The 26,868-nt window shown below is 42.8% G+C and overlaps 1 protein-coding gene across 1 annotated transcript; it reads left to right on the top strand.

Moving 5' to 3' along the window:
- The first annotated feature begins 3,793 nt into the window (after positions 1-3,793).
- Positions 3,794-24,804, top strand: TMIGD1 (transmembrane and immunoglobulin domain containing 1). The gene is made up of 5 exons (XM_063957392.1): positions 3,794-3,848; positions 5,304-5,588; positions 14,529-14,807; positions 21,498-21,601; positions 24,772-24,804. Exons 1-5 carry the CDS (start codon positions 3,794-3,796, stop codon positions 24,802-24,804), a joined length of 756 nt encoding a protein of 251 aa, XP_063813462.1.
- Positions 24,805-26,868: the final 2,064 nt, after the last annotated feature.

Here is a 26,868-nt window from a genome sequence, read left to right as displayed (position 1 = left end):
GCGCCAACTGACCCAGGAAAAAAAAAAACAGATAGCGCTTTTATATATATAAATGTATATAGATTTCCTCACTCACTGCGCCTTAATTATGTGCCCCCCTCTCTTTTTTTCAGCCCTCTGATGCTCAGCAGGGGAGAGTCCGGGGAGCCAGCGTTCTCTGCAGTCTCTGTGGAGAAAATGGCGCTGGTTAGTGCTGAGGAATCAAACTCCGCCCCCTCGCGCGGCAGGCTTCGGTCCCTCTCGTGAAGCCTAACTACATACTTTTTTGCCTAAAATGAGGTTTATTGCTGCCCAGGGCGCCCCCCCTGCGCCCTGCACCCATCAGTGCCATGTGTGTGTGTGTAAGTGTGGGAGCAATGGCGCGCAGCTTCCTGCTGCGCGCTTACCTCATGAAGATCTGAAGTCTTCTGCCGCCTGATGTCTTCTTATGTCTGACATACTCACCCCGGCTTCTTTTTTCCGGCATCTGTGAGGAGGATGGCTGCGCGGCTCCGGGACGAACCCCAGGGTGAGACCTGTGTTCCGACTCCCTCTGGAGTTAATGGTGTCCAGTAGCCTAAGAAGCAGAGCCCTTAACTCTTAAGAAGTGGGTCTGCTTCTTTCCCCTCAGTCCCACGATGCAGGGAGTCTGTTGCCAGCAGAGCTCCCTGAAAATAAAATTCTTTTTACAGAAAACTCAGGAGAGCTCCCTGTAATGCACCTTATCTCCTCTGGGCGCAAGATCTAACTGAGGTCTGGAGGAGGGGCAAAGAGGGAGGAGCCAGTGCACACCATACTAGAAAGTTCTTTTAGGTGCCCATGTCTCCTGCGGAGCCCGTCTATACCCCCACGGTCCTTACGGAGTCCCCAGCATCCTCTAGGACGTAAGAGAAACAATGTTATGAGCGGTTTTGAAGGGAAAAATCTTCAGTGAAGTGGTTAAAGCCTCCACGTCTTCAGTGGTTTCAGCCATTGAGTTTAATATTTTTGTCCCTTTAAAGCCAGTGGCCAAAATCACCAAAGGTGTGGCAGCTTTGAAAAGTTCTGCATAGTATATTTAAATCTACTTTGAACTTATTAAAATATATATTTTTACAAAATATAATATTCAATGAACATAGTTTAAAAACCCATTTAACACTATTTTATCTAAAATACACTTTTGTTGAATAACCCCCACTGGTAGATTTACTAAAGTTACTAAATCAGACAAGTGAAGGCATTGCCCGTAGCAACCAGAGTCTGAAAAAAGTGATATCTAGAATCCACTTTTCATTTGTAGAAGATTTAGTAAATCTACCCCCAAATGTTGAAACCTGTATTTGAGTTGATATTTAGTGAATCATTGATTCTATATTGTATTTAGAGAAAGAGGATGTTCTCTATAGTGCATATCAGCCTGTATTGTTTGGGTTCCAGGATTGTGCCGCAGAAATACTATTGTCTGGTTGGCTTTTTCTAATTGAAAACTAATGAACATTGAGTTTGTGTTCCTGAAGAATAGGGAATCTATTTTCTAGTGGATATTTACAAGGTGAATGGCACAGAAAGCATTCTAGAAGCCAGAATAAGTTTCTCAGTCACTGAAAGACCTCGCCCCACAGTCATTAAATTAACTAGAAACAAGTTTGTCTTCTTGCAAGAATGCTCTTCTTGCAAGTGGTTTTATATTTACTTAGAGTCCATAAAGTGTAGACCTTGACCTGTAGCCTCTCAGGCATTGACCCTGATGCCAATAGAGAATTAAAATAGAATAAGAATAGAACCAAGAACACAAATTTGCTCATTTCGTAGAGACAGGTAACTGAAGCTATCCAGTATCTTCATCAGAGGTAAGAGATTGGTTATTTAGTAATTGTAGTCTATGGTATACCCTATCCATGCATCTTGTTCTATGGAATCTGTTGGCTTAAATTAATCTCAAACAAAAGAGGAGTTACCAGTTACCACGGAGACTCTTAGGGCACTATCCAATTAGCCATGATATTTTTTCATGGGTAATGGATTCGCCCGGGGCTATCCAATTAGCATCGAAAGCCATCAGGTGCCGCTGCTTGTCTGAGATTTTGTTTCACCTGCCTCAGGACGGAAAAATAATTCCCCAAAAGCAGCCCCGTTTTAAGCGCAAAAAACGTTGCTGCGACCACTAAAACACGTTTCACTGAAACTGTGTATTGTCACGAGAAAGTGTCATTTTTGTCGAAATAGGATTGCCCTAAAAAATAAAAAAAAACAGCGTACATGCTAATTGGATACCCCCTTATATGATTAAACTAATACATCACTTTTATCGTAATCATATTAAAAGGAATAGTTCATAGTGACATAAAAACAGCTAAATATACATACAGGAGAATGCCAATTAGCAGAAGACAGTAGTCAATGCACAATGTAACTATAATCATCAATAATACATACATTTATTAATGTTATAACAAGTTATATATTAGTTTAAACTTTAATCCGAAGTAACTGGGTACTCCCCTTCTACTGTATGTGTGAATACTTTGCTACTAACTAGGTAGACAGCAGCTATCCATGAAGTCTAGTAGTTAGACACATTGTAGTCTTGGCTTCACTTCCTATCTGTATGCTGCTGCAGTCTCTACTCCCTCACCTTTGCCTTTATGTTGGCCACATGAAATAACCTCCAACATGGTAATTATTTTCAGTGAATTTATACTCTACAATCTTTGGAATAGAATGTTGCTAGCATATGGTAATTTGTGGCTAAATACAGTGATCAGGAATTGTGGTTACAATTCAATTAATTCGATTACAGCACCATTGCTATTAGAGATCCTGTTGCTTACTGCTTAAGACATTGGGGGTAATTCCAAGTTGATCGCAGCAGGATTTTTGTTAGCAATTGGGCAAAACAATGTGCACTGCAGGGGAGGCAGATTTAACATGTGCAAAGAGAGTTAGATTTGGGTGAGGTGTGTTCAATCTGCAATCTAATTTGCAGTGTAAAAATAAAGCAGCCAGTATTTACCCTGCACAGAAACAAAATAACCCACCCAAATCTAACTCTCTCTGCACATGTTAAATCTGCCTCCCCTACAGTTCACATGGTTTTGCCCAATTGCTAACTAAATTCCTGCTGCGATCAACTTGGAATTACCCCCATTATCACATAGAATGAATACAAATATGAATGTGTGTGGATAGTTTAACAATCTATTTATTTGTAGTTGAAAATATTAACTATTTTGTGGTATCTGCTTAGATGCATAATGCATGTAATCATGAGTTTCTTGTAACTTATACCCCTTTCACACATAAACCCCGGTTTTAACCTGACTCGGACCTTGGACAATGAGCTCGATTTGAAGCTAGGGTTTCAGTACTTATCCCTTTTTACACATGGGTGATGGAGCCAGGTTATTCTCTGTCCGTCATCATTCACACTGGACCCGGGTCTTTGGGCTTACAGGGGACGCTTGGAGATGATGTCTTCTCCAATCACTACTGTGCCTACCAATCAGCACCTTTTAGATGTGACCCGGTTAATGCCGTTCACACTACAGGCTGGTCCCAGGAATGACCCTGGCATCAACTAGGGTTGCGGACTCGGGACACCCAACCTGGGTCAGCTCTGTTCACACATAGCCTACATCCGGGTCGAGCCACAAACCACAGCAAAAATCTTGATCAAAAAGCTATGTGTGAAAGGGGTATAAGAGAAGTTAATGGCAAAATAGCATTGTGTAGTTTTGGTTGAGTCTCTTCTTAATATATATATTTATATAAAGAGGAGAACGTTCTAATTCTCACCTCTCTTTACCAGCTTGCAAGGAATAGGAGTAGGAAAATGACAAAATCTCTTCTATTAACTTTGCTCCTGTTTGTGTCATATCCATTAACAGGTGGGTGATCTGCGAAGTAAATTCTCTATTACATAATGAGGACATAGAATCCTGAATTCTCTGTAATATTTTAATGCCATTATCATTATCGATAGCCTGAATATATATATATATATATATATATATATATATTTAGATAGATAGAATACAAACAATGCCCTTATCTTGCACCAATGATGAGCTGCTCCTCTAGTATCATCCCGTTAGCAAGGACCAGAAAAGGTAATTAGAACTAGACAATGTCTGAGGGCGCTAGTATACAATTTCAAATATGAATAGAACTGACCAAGTCCTTAGGAATATAATGGACTTGTTTTCTTTTCCTGGATTTCCACCGTAGAGCGAAAGTGTTCCAGATAATGCTCCTAAAGGGATACACCTTCTCCTTAAGAATTTCACCCAACACAGATGGCCCAAAGGTGTAATTAGTCTCTAGAAAATGTTCTTTCATTTTCCATCAAAACAATACAAGAATGAGTGGGACTCTAATTACCAGTGATAGGGAGAGTGGAACATTAATTACTAGGAAGGGTAGTAGGAAATTAAAAACAGAGTGAGAGGGTGCATTTTGTGACTTATTCTGGGTTGGATCCAGGCAGTCACAATCCCGATGGTCAGGATGCCAACAGTGATCAAAATCCTGGCGGATCCCGGTAAGTAATTTAACCCTATCCCTGACCGTCCCTCCCTGCAGCCTAACCCTAACCATCCCCTCCCCTGTAGAATAATCTCTGTATTTACCTTCGGAATCTGTCGAGATTCTGACTGCCGGGATTCCGCATTCTTACTATCTTGCACAGCCAACACTTTGTCCCAGCTGTATAGACATAAAGGGTGATGTACAAGCAATAAACAGTGGCGTGCATGGCATTACAAGGGCAAACAAATACATTTGCACACCCCAGTTAATTTCTAATCTAGTAATCTGTATTTTACATCACTTGTACTGTTTAGTTGTTAGGCATCAACTTTTTATGGGGTTTTTTTTTTTACTTTTAAAAGTTAGAAACACAGATTTACATACTCGTATATGTCATGTTGAAAGTCTCAGGGAAAGTTATTGCGGTCACACAGCTGTAAAACTACATTAGCATGCATGTTGTTGTCCATTAGCAGTTGGTGGTTTCTCTGCCACTGGCACTTTGTACAAATGAGATGGATTAGACAGGATTACTGGCGGGGATTTTGATAGTGTATATTCTGATTTCTGGAGAGAGTTGTGTATCTTACACAAATATATTTAGCTTGTGAAAATGGGGGAAATGTACTAAACCCTGGAGATTGATAAAGTGGAGAGAGATAAACTACCAACCAATCAGCTCATAACTGTCATTTTTTTCAAACACAGCCTGCAACATGGCAGTTAGGAGTTGGTTGGCTGGTACTTTACCTCTCTCCACTATATGACTCCGAGGGCTTAGTACATCTCCCCCCCAATGTATGTTTTGATTGCAGCCACCGCTATAGAACTCTTAATGAATAATAAGGCATACGATGACCAGTTAACCCTTAACATCTCTGAGTCTGCGAACCTTCGTTGTGACGTTACCAGCAACACTGCAGATGAGACCTTGATCTGGTACCGTGGGACCCAGCAGGTGAACATTAAATCTGAGAATAGTGTGAACACCAGTAACGTGTGCATCCCAGAGCTGACCACTGCAGACAATGGAGTGAGCTTTACTTGTCTATTGAAGAGTAACACCACCATCAAACGGTCCCTACAGCTGAATGTTCTGTGTGAGTAGAGCTCCAACACTTATTATTATAACAGCTATTGACTTTTGAAGGTTGGATGTATAGATTTTTAATTTATCAGCAAACTCATTATACGGTTGAATGCCACATTGTATCAAAATATGGGTCATTACCAGTTGGCAGAGCCTACCATTTTAAATCTGCAGGTTGTCCAGGCGGCAGCTCAGATCAGCGCCAGGCCGGACACCATAAGTATCTAAAGCGCATGCGCAGAAAACCCAGTTTCTTGGGATTGCATCTGCTGCAGCCTTGAGAAGTGCTAGCATACTAGCAGCAGAAGTAGATTCCTATTGGAAGGAAGTGTGTTCCGTCAACAGCCAGAAAGAGCTGTTGGGGGCTGGGTTGGTACATGTAGGGGGGTTTCTGTGTACCCTTACAGACTTCACTTTTTTTTCAATGGTCTCAAGTCACGGTTATTAGGCCCCATTCGGCTCCACTAGCATTACATAATTTTGTCCCCGCGAGCTCCTGATAATCGCGGCATTTTGCCCTGAGTGGGTGGGGCCTTATGAACAGGTGCTAGCACTCACTTCCATCTACTACATGCAGCTGCTTGCATTGTATGTGTGACATGATATGCATGTGCTATATACAGTAAACTGTATACACAGGCACACACACACATAAATATATATATATATATATATATATATATATATATATATATAGTAAAACAATAAAAGGTCCTTGCGCCAAACTTGTTCCAGATGTATGGTCCTTCAACCAACAGTCATTTGGATTCTCCTCATTCAGTATGTCTCACAGGTGTGGAGGTATGAAAAATGAAGAAAAGAGGGGTATAAATAACAACTCTATTTTATGTGAAGATCAGGGAAGGTTGGTACTGTATTATCAAACCCTTATCCTCTCCCCAAAAGAGTGGGGTGCACAAATCCTCTACAGTATGGGGCGCAGTGGCAAATGCAGGATTTTCATGTGGGGGTTTCCATAGATGTATGTCACTGCATGGAGATTTATGTAATACAGGAATGAAGAGACAGCACTCAGAGTCTCTTTAATTACTTGATAATAGTGTATTAGGGATGTAGTTATGTCACCGGCGGTCAGGACCGGTCACATTTCCTCCCCCTACATCCCACACCCTCACAATCCCGACGGTCAGCATGCCGACCAACAGGGACTACTCCCACAATTCCCACTCATGGGTGTCCACGACGGCCGGTCATGCAATACACACCCATGTATTAGATACACATATAAGACACAGTAATATGTATGTGTAATACACTATTATCAAGTGATTTAGAGACTCTGAGTGACGCCTCTTCATTCCTGTATCGTTGATACCTCTGGAGGGCACTGGAGCAATCTACCCACGACAGGCGAGTGCCGGCCATCTACTATATATATATATATATATATATATATATAAAAACTCCTGTCGGTCTGGCACTCCCTTCAACAAATTATATCACCTGCACCGGTGCCTTCATGTAGATATAAATACAGTCCCGGAGATGCGGCACTCTGGTTCACTTAGCAAACAAAAGGCGGGCGTGGATTCCCAGTATGAATCAACGTTTCAATATTTATTTATATTGTCATCAGGATACAGATAAAACAAATAAAGACATACCTTTATACAAGACCATCACCACGTGAATGCCGGCGTCGGGAGCAGGACCGCTCACCCGCCCCTTTGCCGCGCTGAAAATGGACGTCATAGACCTGCGTCTAGTGAGTCCCAGTATAGTCACCATGGCAACAAGAACAAGCCTAGAGACACAGGGCGCACTATAAGTACAATCTTAATATCGTTATCCAAAACATATATTAACCTTTAATCACATAAGTAGCCCATAAAAAACAAACAGATTAAGAATAAAGGGCTATCATGGCAATATGCTACCGTAATGCTGCATAAGCTACATTTTCATTAAGCCCCTTAGGGGCAATTACATTAAGGCGATGGATCCATTGTGCTTTGCAGCGTAATAGTTGTAAAGATCTGTGTAAAAAATTGGTACCAATGGGAATTTAGGGTACAGGATATCCATAATGCTCTCAGAAATAAAATGCATATCACATGCTGCCTGTAACAATTGGAACAACTTTCTCTTACAAACATTAGAAGGATCCTTAGGTAATAATTGATATGTTGTAACATCGTTAAGTTGACGCATCACCTCCCTATCGTAATCCAGCAGATCCTGCAGAACTATCCCTCCGCCTTTATCTGCTTCACGGATAACTAACATTTTATTAGAAGTCAGTGTTTTTAAAGCCTGGCGTTCTGCCACAGTTAAATTAGGATGTGCTGGAACACGAAGGGAAGTTGATGCATCAACCTCCTGGTCTAACAGTCTAAAGAAGGTTCTTATACTGGCATTATTAGAAACTGGGTCAAAGTTAGAACGTGCAGCAAACTTTTTTAATTGAGCTGGAATTTCTGATTTAGTTCCCACTCCAGGCCCTTTGTTGTTTCCAAAGAACTCTTTCAGTCTAATGGATCTAGCCAGTTCTTGTTTTTCCATCATCCAGGGTAATTCCTTAAAGCTTACTGAAGGAAGGAATAAATGACAGTCCTTTTAGCAGTAGACTGACTTCACCTTTGGAGAGTTCATGGGAAGATAAATTAAAGATTAGGTCTTCCTGGCTAGGGGAGGTCTGCCTACTCGCCCTCTGCCTTTCTGACTGCCCCCCCCCCCCCCCCCGCCGCGTGAATTTCCTTTTTCTCCTTGGGTGAACCCCCGGTGCGCTGCCCTGGTCAGAGCCCCTAAAGGGCCAGATGCTGAGGAAGTTTGATCCAATTCACTGTTGGAACTCAAATTATCTTGGGAAGAGTCCGTGTCAAAACGTGTGGTCTTCCTATAGTTGCGTTGTTTATTTTTCCTAAAGAATGGTTGCTTACATTCCTCATTCGGCCCTCCAGAGAGCCACCTGTAAACCGTGTGTCTTTTATAATCAGACTCGACCTTACTTAGTTTCTCTTTCTTAAATTGTAGTAATTCTCTTTTGTAAGTTGCAATCTGCTGTTTTAATCGATCCACCCAGTCAGTCCCTTGGTCAGATGTTGATGTAGCCATATGAGAAGATTCAAAACTCATGATCTTATCTCTAATCAAATGGAGCTCCATAGTGGATTGCTCAATGACTAATAGGATGAGGTCAAAGGAACAGCGGTTTAAAATACCCACCCATTTACGGCAAAATTGAGGATCATAGCGACCTATTGTGGGACAGTTCCTAACTCTAAATCCCCTAGGTATTTTCTTTGTTTTATAATAGTCGCTAAGGGAAAGTCCATGTAGATAGAAATCTACTTCCTTCTTTTTTAGACGTAAAAGGTCCCTATAAATCAAATCTGGAGCCATAGCTTCAACCTCATCCTTGACTCCTGTGTTATATAGAATGGCATCAACTTCTGATTCAGAGAAGGTATGGGTATCGCCCACCGGGTAACAAAACTGTAGTGACGGCGTCATAGCCTCCACGTCATCCGCCATGGTAGCCATAGTGAAATAGCAGTAAAGTGCCAAGTGCTTTCTAGTGCATCCAAACAATTCTGTGCCGTTTACCAAAAAGTGCCAGTGCTAAAAAAGTGTCCAATGTGCAAAACACAACCTATAACGAGTGGCTGTAGGGTGCCGTGACAAAGCATTCATTTCCACAATGTATGCAGACATTGTGGAAATGAATCTAGAGCAAGATAGAGTCAAAGGCTTCCTTTGGCGCATAGGGGAAACTTAAAAAATGAGGAAGTAATGGTACTTTCCTCGAATGAATGGTACAGTGTTTTGTTCAGCGTACCCCCACTCACGCTGATATGAGGTAAATTCAGCACATCAAGGTATCTTTTATACTCTTATATCAAGATAATCCTGGATATCGTACCCCAACTCACACGGAAATGGGAATCTGGACTCCTATCAAGGTTTCTTTCAAATATCCTCTCACGGTAATTCATAAGGGTGTATCCTCCATATGTAATGACCTCATTTGCATGTGAAAAATGAGAAGAGAATATCCAATGTGTAGAAATTTCTTTACCATAAATTACATATGAAATATGCAGTTTTGGATCATTCCCATGTCTTAATTGCACCTTCAATCATTTCACCGTGTGTAATATTCTTAAGGTTTCGTATGTACCACCAATACGTGGACCCTTCACCAGATTGCTGATAAGGTGTGCGTACCCCTCACTCACACAGAAATTCAAAGTGTAACTCCTATAATGGTATCTTTGTATAGAAGGAAAATATATATCTCACGGGCGTACCCCAACTCACACATAAATATGCAGATTGAATCCCATCAAGGTATCTTTATCTGGTCCTTATGCCACAACTCATATCAAGCAGAGAAATATCCTCTGTAGCAATATTGGGAAATGCTTGGCTCCAAAATATAGGTCCCAAAATAAGAGATCCACAGAAGTTGGATCTTCATATAGCATGTGAGTCCCAGAGACATCGGTAAAAACAATGTTCCAAGGAATTTATTGAAGAACATAAATAACTATACACAAAAAATTCATCTAAAAAATACATATGACCCATTCGATGTCAATCTTGAAAAAGGTCCAAGAGACCGAAACGCGTCGACAGACCCCTGTGTGAGTAGCCATTTTCCAACTGAAATCTTTTTATTGAATTCTTCATTGCATTTTTATTGGACATTTTTTGATTTTTAACCTATGTATCTACGTTTGTTTTTTGATGTGAACAATTGACATCGAATGGGTCATATGTATTTTTTAGATTAATTTTTTGTGTAGAGGCGGGGGGGGGGGGGGGGGGCAGTCAGAAAGGCAGAGGGCGAGTAGGCAGACCTCCCCTAGCCAGGAAGACCTAATCTTTAATTTATCTTCCCATGAACTCTCCAAAGGTGAAGTCAGTCTACTGCTAAAAGGACTGTCATTTATTCCTTCAGTAAGCTTTAAGGAATTACCCTGGGTGATGGAAAAACAAGAACTGGCTAGATCCATTAGACTGAAAGAGTTCTTTGGAAACAACAAAGGGCCTGGAGTGGGAACTAAATCAGAAATTCCAGCTCAATTAAAAAAGTTTGCTGCACGTTCTAACTTTGACCCAGTTTCTAATAATGCCAGTATAAGAACCTTCTTTAGACTGTTAGACCAGGAGGTTGATGCATCAACTTCCCTTCGTGTTCCAGCACATCCTAATTTAACTGTGGCAGAACGCCATGCTTTAAAAACACTGACTTCTAATAAAATGTTAGTTATCCGTCAAGCAGATAAAGGCGGAGGGATAGTTCTGCAGGATCTGCTGGATTACGATAGGGAGGTGATGCGTCAACTTAACGATGTTACAACATATCAATTATTACCTAAGGATCCTTCTAATGTTTGTAAGAGAAAGTTGTTCCAATTGTTACAGGCAGCATGTGATATGCATTTTATTTCTGAGAGCATTATAGATATCCTGTACCCTAAATTCCCATTGGTACCAATTTTTTACACTATCCCCAAGGTGCACAAAGGGTTAAATCCACCACCAGGCCATCCTATTGTGTCGGCCCGAGGATCGCTACTTCAACCCCTAGCAACTTTTTTGGATGCTTTGTTGCAGCCCTTGATCCAATTGGAATCAACTTTCTTACTTGATACGACCTCTTTTCTCACTCGGTTGAATACTATCACCGAGGTTCCTGATGATTGCTATCTAGTAGTAATAGATGTTGTTAGCTTGTATACGTCTATCCCGCACTCTTTGGGTTTACAGTCACTTAAATCATTTCTACAAGCTAAAAGTGAATATTCTGATGAAGTGGTTGAGTTGATCCTCCAGATGTTTGAACTTATTCTTTATAACAATTTTTTTCTGTATGATAACAGGTTTTATTTATAGACAAAGGGGTGTGCAATGGGGAGTTCTATGGCTCCGGCATATGCAAATGTGGTGATGTTCTTAATTGAGCATCTAATATTTTTTTCAAATGAGGTTATTTCATCTAAAATTCTCATGTTTGTTAGATACATAGATGATCTGTTTTTGTTATGGAGAGGTGATGTGCAGATTCTCACAAAAGCAATTGATCTCCATAATAATTCAGATAATCCGATTAAATTTACGTACAGTTACAGTGATGATAATATCAATTTTTTAGACGTAAATGTATCCATCAAAAATAAGAGCCTGCACACTAAACTCTTTTCCAAAGAAACTGATAGGGATATGCTATTAAAACCACAAAGTTGCCACCCCAGAGCATTAATTAATGGTTTACCTTATTCGCAAATGGTTAGGGTGATGAGGATTAACAGTGATAGACGGATTGCAATTGAGCAACTTGATGTGATGATTAAGAATTTTCTGGAACGTGGGTATAAACTTAACTTGTTACTGCAATGCAAAGATAAAGTTTTGAAGTTGGATCGCACTAGTTTATTGACCAGAGGGGAGACAACAGATTCCAGGAGTACTAAGAATAGGCTACCTTGGGTGAGCCAATATAACGAAATGTCACCAATTGTTATGAATAAAGCAAAAAAATTATGGCCTATCATCCAGAGTGATGACAAGCTACATTTGCAAGATTATGGGCTAATGCCCAGTTTTTCAAGGGGTAAAAACTTGAAAGACTCCCTGGTTAATACCCTGACATCTGTACGGCCCATTAAGAAAGCTACCTTTTTGTCCAATACCCGAGTAGGATGTTTTAAGTGCACCTGCACTACTTGTCATTTCTCCTTACGGGAGATGTTTTTTGTCATCATCACTCCGGAAAACAATTCTTTATTAGACATCACTTCACATGTAATTCCTCTTTTGTAATTTACCAAATTATTTGCCCATGTGGTCTGTCATATATTGGCAAGACTGAGAGCAAGTTCAAGGAGCGCATGGGTAATCATAGGGCAGCCATACGGGCAGCAATTACATCAGGTATGAGTGATCAACCCGTAGCTCGCCACTTTGCACTCTTTAAACACCCACTTGCTAGTCTCCGTTACCGTATGATTGATACGGTCCCCATCAATATCAGAGGGGGTAACAGATCTTTACAACTATTACGCTGCGAAGCACAATGGATCCATCGCCTTAATGTAATTGCCCCTAAGGGGCTTAATGAAAATGTAGCTTATGCAGCATTACGGTAGCATATTGCCATGATAGCCCTTTATTCTTAATCTGTTTGTTTTTTATGGGCTACTTATGTGATTAAAGGTTAATATATGTTTTGGATAACGATATTAAGATTGTACTTATAGTGCGCCCTGTGGCTCTAGGCTTGTTCTTGTTGCCATGGTGACTATACTGGGACTCACTAGACGCAGGTCTTTGACGTCCGTTTTCAGCGCGGCAAAGGGGCGGGTGAGCGGTCCCGCTCCCGACGCCGGCATTCACGTAGTGATGGTCTTGTATAAAGGTATGTTTTTATTTGTTTTATCTGTATCCTGATGACAATATAAATAAATATTGAAACGTTGATTCATACTGGGAATCCACGCCCGCCTTTTGTTTGCTAAGTGAACCAGAGTGCCGCATCTCCGGGACTGTATATATATATATATATATATATACTGCAAAGATGTTTCACGTATAACTGAGTGATGAACCATATGCAACACACACACACTGTATGTATGTATGTATATATATACAGGTTGAGTATCCCATATCCAAATATTCCGAAATACGGAATATTCCGAAATACGGACTTTTTTGAGTGAGACTGAGATAGTGAAACTTTTGTTTTTTGATGGCTCAATGTACACAAACTTTGTTTAATACTCAAAGTTATTAAAAATATTGTATTAAATGACCTTCAGGCTGTGTGTATAAGGTGTATATGAAACATAAATGATTTGTGTGAATGTACAAACACTTTGTTTAATGCACAAAGTTATAAAAAATATTGGCTAAAATGACATTCAGGCTGTGTGTATAAGGTGTATATGTGACATAAATGCATTCTGTGCTTAGATTTAGGTCCCATCACCATAATATCTCATTATGGTATGCAATTATTCCAAAATACGGAAAAATCCCATATCCAAAATTCCTCTGGTCCCAAGCATTTTGGATAAGGGATACTCAACCTGTATATATATATATATATATATATATATATATATATATATATATACAGTACATTTGAACATATACATACATATGGCATACTTACATACATACACACAGCAGACAGACATACACGCACCACCACTCCCCCTCATTAGCTCCTGGCCAGAACAATGAATTATAGACTACCTTCCCCAACCACTGAGTCTACACACACACACACACACACACACACACACACTTACAGGCAGCCAGCGGATACCTAGTCAGTTTCTCAGTTAGGACGCTGCTGCCGGAGGCCCGGAGCCGCGTCACAGACACAGCCTGCCCAAGTTCTAACTTATTAAGAGTACAGTAAATCGGCCTTCTCATCTGACGGATCGGCGAGCAGGGGGGGGTTCTGGGTACTCGAAAAAAAACCCTGCGTGCGGGTATGGGGCACCACCGTGATAACAAAGAGTAGTGCTCACTTTGTTCTTACTTTCAATAGATATGCAGAATACTCATAAAGGTATCTTTAACTCTTATGAACACAAACCCATAGGTGGATTCATAATAGATGCTCACACTGCTTACGTATTGATCTTGTTATTCAAGGCTCATAAAGGTTTCTTTCATTCATTGCACATGAAAAAAAAACCAGATAAGATACAGCTGATTGGGGTCTTTTGGTTAAAATAAAGACATTTTTCTCAAATTTTGAATCTTGTGTTAAGCATGCCAATTGGCCCACTTTGGTTTAACACCCACAAGAGGATCCTTTGGTGATCTCAATGGTCAGTCAAGTCTGGTGAAATGTGGTTTTCAATTGGCAGCAGTCAAGAGCAAACATTTATGTTAGGTACACTTTAAAGTGTGACGGCGACTAGCAGAAAATATTACAGGTCAATGCAATTTTTCTTTTCTTTTGTAGTTTCTCCTGAGCTAACTGGAGACTCTCAAATCACTGTGGAAGTGGGTAAAAATGTTCAAATAACCTGTGGATTCAAGGCCAACCCAGCAGCTATAATGTTTTGGAGACAAAATGGCAGGGTATTCACTCTGACCTCAAGATACTCGGTATCCATGACCACTAACAGTCTGCAGCTCTCTATTACCAAGGCGGAAATGACAGACACAGCTAATTACAGTTGTGTAGCATTAACGGACAATGGCAATGAAACCATCAGTGTGTTTGAGCTAATTGTTGAAGGTAAGACTGAAGGCTTAGCAGTATGGGAGACTCAGACACATTATTCTTACATCTCTTATATGTCACAGATTCAAGAAGACAATCTCCTGTTTCTGTTTCCTAGTTATGTGGGGGGTGTACAGAGTTGCGCTTCTGATTGTCTACATGTTTTATGATTGGCAGCCACTAGCACTGGTTTTGCCTATCACTATGACCATGAATAATTTGATTCAGTCCTGGACCACTATCCCGAGGCACCCCTGCAAGAGCCTTGCAGTACCCCAAGGAGCCTAGGCACAAATATAGGAACCACTGATAGGAGCTAACTTCAGGTCACATAAATGTCACAGCTTTTCAAAAATGATGGGAGCTTTTCTCTACTCTCTGGGCTTAGGGGGGGATTCAGACCTGATCGCTGCTGTGCGTATTCGCACAGCGGCAATCAGCAATAGACTGCTTATGCATATGCACCAAAATGCACATGCGCGTCAGAACACAGCGGCATCGCCGGTCAGCGACAGGATGGTGTGAAAATGTCATCTGCATTGGCTTTCACAAGGTGATTGACAGGAAGAGGCCATTTGTGGGTGGTAACTGACTGTTTACCGGGAGTGTCCGGAAAAATGCATGCGTTCTCAAGCGTTTTCAAGGAGGGTGTGTGACAGCAGCTGCAGCCCTTATCAGCCTGTTCTCATAACACTGTAGGAATAAGCAGTGGTGTCGAGAGAGGGGGGGAGAGGGTACAAATTACCCGGGCCCAGGTCTGATTGAGAGGCCCAGTGAGGGTCCAGTAGGGGCCCAGGCCCCCTCCCCCTTACTTGGCAGCAGCGGCTGCAGCTCTTCTCCTTAGCCGAGCACACTCTGCTGTGTACTGGGCTACAGTATGGCCATAAAGGTGCTTAAAATACTATTTTTTCCCCAGTATTTTTTCTAAGGGTACATGACCACACCTCCTGTGATTACGCCACACCCCTTGAAAAGTACCTGGGCCCAGCCCGGCTCTCAATTGCCCTGGGAGTATGTCCTGGGCTGCACACAATGGATTTTTGTAGCTCGGCGTACACATGCAATTGCACACTTGTACTGCAAATTTACACTCCCCCTTGGGCGGCGACTATCTGAATACAGGACAGAAAAGTTAGCAGTCCAGCAATCAGGTCTGATTCACCCCCTTTGTCTATACCAGGGGTGGCCAACCTGTGGCTCTCCAGATGTTGTGAAACTACACATCCCAGCATGCCCTGCCACAGTTTTAGCATTCCCTAATAGCAAAACTGTGGCAAAGCATGATGGGACATGCAGTTTTACAACAGCTGGAGAGCCACAGGTTGGTCAGGCCTGGTCTATACCTTACTTCATCCTCTGGTGACTTCCCTTTACTTACCAGTCACTCCATAATTAATTTGGCCAAGAATGTGTGTACACTAAGTTTAAAAGAGATGAAAATAACTTTTATCAGCCCCTATTAGTCCTTTGTACTCAGCACTTGTCACTGAGCTCACTGAATGAAACTAATGTGACCTAACATTGTGGGAGTTATCTGTAATCCGAAATACCTGGCTGCACAGTGTATGAATTTGCAGGGCTATCATCAGAAATTGTGGGGCCCGGAACTGACAAAATAGGCAGCCCCTAACCCCCTGAAAGAAGTGGGAGGAGCTGTAGATAATGTGGGTGGAGCTACAGCAGGAGTGAGGCGTCAATTGTAAAAAAAAAAAAAAGGGGGGGGATGAAAGGCAGGGACGGCTGGAGCTATTGGGGGCACAGGGCAGTGAAGGCTGGACCCTAGTGGGGGGCACAGGGCCAGGAAGGCTAGACCTGAGGGGTGGCACAGTATAGGGAATGCTGGACCTGGGTGTCATAGAGCAGGATGGAATGGACCTTGCCAGGGTGGTGAAGGACAACCACTGAGGTGATAGTGGGAGATGACAGCTGCTGCTGCATCTGCTGCCTCTAATAACCCCTTGATCGCAGAGAATACCAAGCTGCCTGGTTGCAGATCGCAGATCACAGCCAAGGGCCATTTGCAGCATTTTGAATTCAGCACTGGCTGCAGGCTAATCACAGCTCGTGGACCGGCAGCCATCCTGATTGGCTTGCAGACAGCACCAAATTAGAAATGCTGATACTCCCGCTTCATGGTCGGCTGCTGGACCGTGATCTGCTGCCAGACCCCTGTGTCCAGGCCTGGTACATCTGTCCCGGCAGTCTCACCGTGATGTTTACATTCACATAACACCATCAGCAATGTAACACTTACAATCTGGCATCTCCAGGAATTCCTAGCTGGGTGCTAGACAAGCTGCCTCAGAACATCTTTGAAAACTCTGGGACATGGGGGTAATTCAGATCTGATCACAGCAGCAAATTTGTTAGCTAATGGGCAAAACCATGTGCACTGCAAGGGGGGGGGGGGCAGATATAACATGTGCAGAGAGAGTTAGATTTGGGTGGGGTGTGTTCAAACTGAAATCTAAATTGCAGTGAAAAAATAAAGCAGCCAGTATTTACACTGCACAGAAACAAAATAACCCACCCAAATCGCACTCTCTCTGCACATGTTATATCTGCCACACCTGCACATACTTGCCTACTCTCCCGGAATGGCCGGGAGGCTCCCGAAAATCGGGTGACCCCCTGGCCCCACGGAAGAGCAGACAAGTCTCCCAGGTTTTTCAGTTCCCCCCTGCCTGGCCGCCCCCTTTCAGAGTAAAGTGGGCGGTCCGGACAGTAGATGACGCGATTCTTGTTGAATTGCGTCATCATAGCCACGCCCCCTGCTGTAAAATGCCGGTTATAGCAGCATTACAGAGCAGGGGGCGTGATTTAGACGTTGTGACGCTGTAACTCCGCCCTTGTTCTGCCTCTGCCCCTCCTCCGCCACAACCCATTCCGCCTCCTCCCCGCCCCCTCCTCTCGTCTTTGTCCAGCCCAACCCCTCCACTGAGCCGTCCTGGCAGCTCTCTCCCGGAGAGAGCTGCCAGAAAGTAGGCACGTATGCACCTGCAGTGCACATGGTTTGCCCATTAACTAACAAATTTGCTGCTGCGATCAGATCTGAATTAGGCCCATGGTTCCAAATAAATTCTGTAACTATTCTCAGTGCTGTCTGATATGAGGTCCTGCAGCAGCAGAGCTGCGTGACTTCTGGCAAGGCTGACCTATATACTTATTTAATGACTGGGCTGCGCTGCACATGGGGGCAAGTCATATCTATTTGCCTATAGTCTGACAGTGCTACTGCTCCTCTGAACCATATGTTCCCTGAAGTTTCCTCTGCATGCTCCCAGCTGCCCACACTCTGTATACCTCAGACACTATCAAATGGGTAGAATCTGCAGCGCCAGGCACCCAGCTACAGTTCCAGCATTAGTACCATCACAATAATCCTTTTCAGCCCACAGTTCCCTACAACACTCCTTACCCAGAGCTGTGATCTTCTGCTTTCCCCGGTATTCCACAGGCTCCTGCTGCTACTGGCTGGAGAGGTGACTGGTACCTGGCACATGACAGGAGGGTGGGTAGAGCGGATAATGTTGCCTGGCTATTGGGGTAATTCCAAGTTGATCTCAGCAGGATTTTTTATAGCAATTGGGCAAAACCATGTGCACTGCAGGGGAGGCAGATATAACATGTGCGGAGAGAGTTAGATTTGGGTGGGGTGTGTTCAATCTGGAATCTAATTTGAGTGTAAAAATAAAGCAGCCAGTATTTACCCTGCACAGAAATAAAATAACCCACCCAAATCTAACTCTCTCTGCACATGTTATATCTGCCTCCCCTGCAGTGCACATGGTTTTGCCCAATTGCTATCAAAAATCCTGCTGCGATCAACTTGGAATTACCCCCTATGTGCCTTCAGTCCTAGCCCAGGAGTACGCTGCAGTGGGACAGTCAGGTCGGAACCCCACTGCAGCACACAGTGGGAGAAGATGGTGCCACGGCATGTAAGGGACCAGTAGTTAGGAGCTAGGGGCCGTGCTATGCTCTGTTGCTATAGCCTGCATGCCCATTACCTTTAATAATTTATTTACAGAGGGCCGAGAAATGCGCAGAATAAGCCTTAAGCTGGTCATACATCTAAAGATTGTCCAGTCTGGCTGGTTGGAACAAAAACATGGTAATGTATGGGATCAATTGGCAGTTGACCATTTGCTCCGAAATGCCAGAAAACTGGCAAAACCAGTCATTCAGAAAAAATTGGTTAAATCAAATTAATTTAACCAATTTGTCTGAACGACCACTTTTGTCTGCTTTTCAGTGTTTGGGAGCAAATGGTCAATTTCTCCTATACATTACCAGATTTTTGTTCCAGCCAGCCAGATTGGACAATCAATCTATAGGTGTATGGCCAGCTATACCACCAACTTCATCGTCACCTGTAGACGAGATCCTCCACAGGCCACTTTGCTGCCGTGAAGTTGCTATGATAGGCACCAGTGGTCTGCCGAGCATGAATCAATACTGAGTGCGGGGCATATCATTTTGGCTGCGGCTTGCCTACAGTATGTCCTTTGGGGGCAGGGCCCTCAACATGTTTTTTTTAAATAAGTCACCCGGAAAAAAAAAAGTAATTTGATAGCTCTGAATTTGAATTGCTGGTACTGTCACCCTATGGCTGGCTGCTGGACCGTGACTGACTACCGGGCCCACTCTGTGGCCGTCCCCCCTTGATGATGACCCTGTGAATTTGTACTCATTATACAACACTGCACATATCTATGGGCAAGCACCCATTGTGGGGTATATTCAATTGAAGTCGAAAGCTGCTGTCTGTCGAAAAGACGTCAGTTTTCGACTTTTTTAGGTCGGAAGAGGTTCCGACCTATTCAATCAAACCCCAAATTCAACTTGTTGAAAAGCACGTGGATCGGCAGAATAGCTGCCGATCCACGTGCGCCACCCTTTTCGACCATCTCCATTCGACTTTAAAAAAAGTTGAACGGAGATGGGGAGAGCAGCGCCGGAGACTGGAGAGCCAAGGCGGGGACGGGGAGAGCCGAGGCGGGACGGGGTGAGCAGCGCTGGAGGATGTCACAGCAGCGTCCACCCGGCTCCAGCAAGCGAGACCTATCCCAGTCTCCAGCAAGCGAGACCTCTCCCAGTCCGGGAGAGTAGGGACGGGAGAGGCAGAGACACGGTGGGAAGGGGGGCTGGGGGGGGGAGGGGGGGGGGGAGAGCCACTGGCAGACGGGGGAGAGCAGCGGCTATATAGCTGTAGCTATATAGCCCAGCTATGTCATTGAATAGCCCAGGACGGATCCATTCTGACAAATGTATACCCCCATATACGGTTATGGGTCATTTTTTTACATTTCTAGTTTACGATTGAAATGTACATCTGCAAAAGTAAATATGTTATTCCAACTTCTGATTACTATCATACATTCACATCTTCCTACAGGGACACCAGAAGACATTTACCTCTGCAATCCTATGGAAAATGTACAGGCTCGCTGATGTCAATCTTGTGGCTAGTGTACATTTAAAACAACTAGTGTATAAAGCAGACACCCAATATAGTGGCTACTGTATAAAGCAGACTTACAATTTCATAACTACAAATTACATCTTAAATCTGGTGGCTAGTATCTGAAGCAGACATCCAGTCTGTCAGCTAGTCCATCCATATGGTGCCTAAACAGAATTTCAATGTAATGATACATTTGCTAGCTGGTATGAAAAGCAGATCATGTAGTTTACAAATCAAATTTTAAATCTGATGGCTAGTACATAAAACAGACCTCTAATCACGCCTGGTGTAAAATTAGACCAATGTGGTGGCTAGTGTATAAAGCAGGCAACCAAAATTGTGATTAGTATGTAAAACAGACTTTCAGTCTTGTGACTAGTCACACCAACATTCTGGTGGCTAGCCTAGTATGTAAAGCAGACCTCCCATTTCATGGTTAATATTGTTTACAGCAGACTTCCAACCCGGCACATGCCTTTAAAGACAAACTGTAATCTGGTGACAACAGATCTGTACACTCTAATTATGTACTTACTGTAACATTTCTGACCCACACTTTGTAGCTAAGGAGGGTAACTGTCAGGAACTATTAGCCAATGACTAATGCTGATTTCAGACGGTCATTATAGGAAATTGTTTGCAAAGTGGACTCCAGCTGGTTGCTAGACTAGAGAGTCTACTGTCCAAGCAGCATCAGTGTCCTGGCAACACCAATAAATCAGATCACCATCTGCTTGATGTTTATGACAGAACATTTGTAAATAACACACATCATATAATAATCATATAGTTCAAAGGATGGACAGTGTGCAAATGGGTAGATGCACGGGAACAGGCATGAAACATGAGGTTCAGAGGGCCCTGCTTATGAGAGCTTACCATTTATGTGGCCTATAGAATTCCCACTGTTAATAGGATTTAGTTATGTGACCGGCGGTCAGGAGATCATAATTTGCTCATAAAAACAGAAGTTTTAGCAGAAAAATAGGGACACATCAGAAATAAGAACAGAACAGTTGTGGGGCTACAGGCTTGTCATTTTCCATTTGTTTCTAAATATCCTATAGGCTTGTTCTGTGTGTGACAGTTCTGACTATGGATCATCGGTTTCAGAATTGGCAACGGTAAACAGAGTCATTGCTTTCTTTGGATTTGTGATGTTTTTTTTTTTCTTTAGAAATAATGACATTTGTTACTGTGATCATAACACAACGTTGTATGTGGTTTGTCTTGAACAGATCGAAAGGCTGTTCTACCTGTGGAAGCAATTGCAGCAGCAGTGGTAGTAGGAGCCCTCATTATTGCCTTTGGACTCTTTGCACGGAGAGATCACATAATTAAAGTACGTTTGGATAACACTGGATGAATATTTAAGCGTATAGCCAGATATAACTGACAATGTATTTATATATGATATATTCTCCTGTATATGAGGCTATTTATTTGTAGTAGTATTATTTTGCTAAATATTTTACCGAGGTTATGGGCACCATCAGCAGCTAAAGTCATTTTGTGGCAGTTTAGTATTTACATTCCCTTTCAAAACAAAAAATCAAGTCCGGCAGGCAGCCTAGCATGCGTCAATGCTGTCATTGGCTAATCTGTGTGGATCCGGATAGGTACACAAATTACAATAATAAAAGAAAAGGACTCAATATGCGATTGCTGTTATTCTTCACTATGTTACCCTCAACACCTGTATCCTTCTTTTTCACCCCCTTACTGTATTTCTACATTACAGCATTAAAGTTAAATTACCTCGTTTTCATCATAGTCCTGTTTTCTCCTAATCCTCCCCCACCATAGTAGACATATAGGAATTCTATGTACCCAGTGTTTGGTCCGTATGTTTGAATCACTTCCTGTATTAGTTTCTACTATAAAACAGCGCACATCCTCTGCTTATGTTTATACATTTACTTGTTTTATCTCACCCTTGTGAGGTCTCAAAATAAAGAAAGTAAAAAAAAAAAAAATGGGTATGGCGAGCTGAAAAAGGTTGACAGTGTCTAGGTCAACCCCAAAAGGTCGACAGGCACAAAGTCAACACCCAAAAAAGGTTGACATAACAAAAAGGTAGACACGGAAAAGGTTGACAGGAAAAAGTTGACATGAGATTTTTCAGATTTTTTTTTTGGCGTTATTTACTCCGTAATGTGACCGGGAACCCAAATTAGTGCACCGCTTCACTCGCCATGCTTCGGGCAAGGCGAGTCGCTCCACTACTGCTGCGCTCAGCACAAGCCACTGTTCCCAATTGTAGTTCACATGGGTCGAAAAGTATGAAAAAAGTCAAAAAAATGTAAGAAAAATTATAGTCATGTTGATCTTTTCCTGTGTTGACCATTGACCTGTTGACCATATCGACCTCATGCCTGTCGACCATTATTGGTTGACCTATTGACTGTCAACCTTATCCATATCGACCCAAAAATATCCAGTAAACTAAAGATTATAATTCCCATCCACAAAGCACCAGTCATTTCTGCAAATGCCCCACACCAGAAGTTGGACGTTTGAATCGCTTATAGCATAGGTCTGCAAACTGGGTCCTCATTACCCCCACACAGTGCATATTTTGCAGGTTTCCTCACAGAATCACAAGTGACATAATTAGCTCCACCTGCGGACCTTTTAAAATGTGTCTGTGAGTAATTAATACACCTGTGCACCTGCTGGGTTACCTGCAAAACATGCACTGTGCAGGGTAATGAGGACAGTGTTTGCAGACCTTTCGCTTATAGCAATCCAAGAAATGTTGGAATGTTCAGACATAGTTATACAACCCCAACGCTTAACATACCATTTTACTCTGATTGCTGATTGGGCAATTTTAAATGCCTGCACCTCAAAGAGATCAGAAATTTACTGTAAATAACTTTACACATGGTAGTTGCTAGCTCCATAAAAGCAATCCTTTCACCAGACATTCCGTCATTGGACATGGCAACAAACCAGTCCCATTACACATGGATTGGGCAAAAATAAATAGTAACAACGAAAAGCTGATGGACAAATATTGTAAAACTTTGATAATGGTTAGTAAAACACAGGCATGTCATGGCCATGTTTGGGGCATGTCATGTACCTACCGCGAGCTTTAAGCTCGTACGTGCAAAAACATTGCGCCTGCTCTGTCCAGTCTGCATAGCCATAGGCCTACCCTTAAGGTGCACACACACCAGAATGATATCGGAACGATGTGCCTGATTTGGACACATTTACGATATAGACCAGTGTGTATGCACGTCACAGACTATGCACGCTCCAGCGCGTTGTCAGTGACATTGTCCGTTGGACCTGCATGTAGGTGCGACAGGCCACATCGCCTGCTATGGCCATGCTGCGTGGCCCCGCTCCGCTCCCCACCATTGCTTGTTGCAGCCAACCTCGGCAAGTGTGTATGCACCTGCCGGTGACGGGGTTCCGTCGTAAGCTATGTCGCATCATGCAGATATTGCACTGATGTGTACATAGCCTTATCCCCGCTGTACCTTACTTTTACGTATAGGCTGCGAATGCGTATGTAATTACAAATGAGTTTGTGACAGCTCTGGTAGGCATCTCTTCATTTCTGTGCGGCAGCTTCACTTGCTAATAACCTAGAGAATCATAATAGCAATCACGTACAAACATGAATTAGGGGTCTATTTACTAAGTCTTGGATGGGGCAGTACGGATGGTGTAATGGTTAGCATTACTACCTCACAGTACTGAGGTCATGGGTTCGATTCCCACCATGGTTCTAACTGTGTGGAGTTTGTATATTCTCCCTGTACCTGCGTGGGTTTCCTCCCACAATCCAAAAATATACTGGTAGGTTAATTGGATCCCAACAAAATGATCCTTAGCATTAATGTGTGTGTCTGTGTGGACATGTGATATGGAGTATAGATTGTAAGCTCCACTGGTGCAGGGACTGATGTGAATGGCCAAGTATTCTCTGTGGAATATGTGTGCGCTATATAAATAACTGGTAGTAACAATAAGATAAAGTCTCTGGAGATAAAATACCAGCCAATCGGCTCCTAACTACCATGTGTTAGGAGCAGATTGGCTGGTACTTTATCTACAGTGACATTAAAGGCTTAATAAATAGACCCCTAGGCTCTGTCAATTTACATATTGGAGCTGAATGGCTGGTGCGTTATCACCTTGCACTTATCACTGCTTTATCACTTCTCCAGGCTTAATACATTTGCCCCCAAGGTTAGGGAACATAAACAAGCCCACTGTCAGTCCTTTTAACATATTTTAGAAATATGGAATACATTTAATGTCATGAAAAATGATTCCTACAATTAGGAACTAATATGGACTTACCTCACATATTATCTGGTAAATAAATTAGTTTGCTTCAGTTGTGTGTTAAAAGAAAGACACAATGTTTTGCTATAAGAATCTTTTATACTGTAAACTAAGCCATTTGCTAATACATTATGTATAGAGTGCAGGTTGTGCTAAATGTCACATTCACCACATGTAATATTGCCACCTGTTCCTTTTTTGCAGTGTAAGAAGAGTCGGCATGACACTGCTATGTAAGTAGGCATTCCAATGTCACAGTAACCTACATGGCCGCTTCCATACTACTATCTGTCTGCAGGATTCCTACTGACAGAACAGCCAATTATTTCCATCATGGCTACTTTTTATTAAATGCAGCTCCATATCCTAACAAACCTATGTGTCATCGGTCTTGTATCTGCCCTTTGAACCAGGCCAGCAGAATGAGGCTTTAACCTCTTGACTGATTTACAAGAATTGTTTTACAGCGCTACTTTAACTTGGGGTAGGGTAACTGTGGGCATTGAACTATTGTCTCTATAATCATCACAAAACTAGTTCTGAGGAAGACTAATCTAGACCACACATTCCCAACCTCGCTCCTCAAGGCACACTATCAGTCCAGGTTTTAGTGTTATCCATGCTTGCGCACAGGTGACTTAATTAGTACCTCAGTTATTTTGATTTAGCCCCTTCAGTGGTGAGTTTTCAATTTAAAAACACATCCTGGAGAGCCAGGAGAGAGAGAGGACACGGTTGCAGCCTCTCTCCCTAGCGCAGCACACACACTGCTGTGTGCTGCCCTAGGGCGAGCTGCAGCAGTGTCCTCTCTCCCTGCGTGGTGTGTATGTGTGGTGGTGGTGGCTGGGTGACCCCTTTTTGGAAATTATTTCTAAAGGAGGGGGGTTGGCCACACCTCCTCCGATTACCTGTCAGCTATCGGTACCCCTGATCAGGCATTCAGCACAGATGGTTACATCAAAATAACTGAGGTAGTAATTAAGTCACCTGTGCTCAAGCATGGATTTCACTAAAGCCTGGACTGTTAGTGCGGGTCATTCAGGTGAGGTTGGATTAGCTTCTGAGGAAGCAGCAGTGATAGCGCTGTATGCGGATACAGCAGGAGGCGTCTATTACAAGCAGTCACTTGCTGCTGCACTAGTGATCTGACCTGCATCCTAGGACATAGCATTGGATCACTCAGACACCATCAGGCGACTTACAGCACCTATGGTGCCATGCGAGCTGCCCGTCACAGAGGCCAGAAAATCACTATGCTACCACAGAATTTCCTGACCTCTTCCCACTCCCGAAACGGCGGCAACATGCCTCCGTTTTCACAAACGGAGGCCATTGCCACCCCGTTTTATGCCACAGGACCCATTAACACACGTGCAAAGCAGGTCCTGGCATGTGCAAAGTACCTAAAATCTGTACTTTGCACCAATGGTCGCAGGTGCAACCACACCTGAATGACCCTCAGTGTGCCTTGAGCATACCTCCCAACATGACCCTCTCCAGGAGGGACAGAATGCTGTGCTCCTGGACTTTTCTCTTAAATTATGATTGCCATCACCTGTGGTGAAACACCTTTCTTATCCATTAACATGTTCAAAACAGGTGTTGGCAGTCATGAATTAAGAGGAAAGTCCAGAAGCAGAACATTGTGTCCCTCCTGGAGAGGGTAATGTTGGGAGGTATGCTTGAGGACCAAGGTTGGGAATGCCTGATATATATACCATATATGCCAAGGAAATGTCATTGCATCCACTGCAATGCCAACAGAACCTGGGACTTCGCACAAAGCCGTGGAATCTTAACGTTGTGACATGATCAGGGAACTACCACATAGACCTGGCAAAATAGTGACAACATTCAGTACTGTGCTGGCCTACTGGCACCCTCCACAAGAGTGAGAGGGTGCACGTCACTAGGTCCAGGTGTTGTCCGAGAAGACTGGAGTGCACACAGGGCGAGTGACACAGTTCTGCTCCCCCCTGCGCTGCAGCAGGACAGGCTATACAGACTGCCTACTACCACTGCAAGCTACCAGAATCAGCATGCAACAAGCCTATGCTAGGAAATGAAAATACAAAATGACAAAAAGAAATAAAAAGAAAAAAGTGTCTCTTTGCAACCAAAGAATGAAAGGTGACGGCACATATGTAGTTTAACTTACTAGTGATTCCAAATAAAGGAGATTTTCTATATATATATATATATATATATATATTATACACATACACACACACACACACACACACACACACACACACACACACACAAAAGGAAACTAGTTTCCGAAAACACGCCTGCAGGTCC

Source organism: Pseudophryne corroboree, chromosome 2 (assembly GCF_028390025.1).
Source record: "Pseudophryne corroboree isolate aPseCor3 chromosome 2, aPseCor3.hap2, whole genome shotgun sequence".
In the NCBI taxonomy this organism is placed as follows: Eukaryota; Metazoa; Chordata; class Amphibia; order Anura; family Myobatrachidae; genus Pseudophryne; species Pseudophryne corroboree.
Note: the sequence above shows the minus strand (reverse complement) of the source record. Positions and strands in the feature narration are given on the sequence as shown.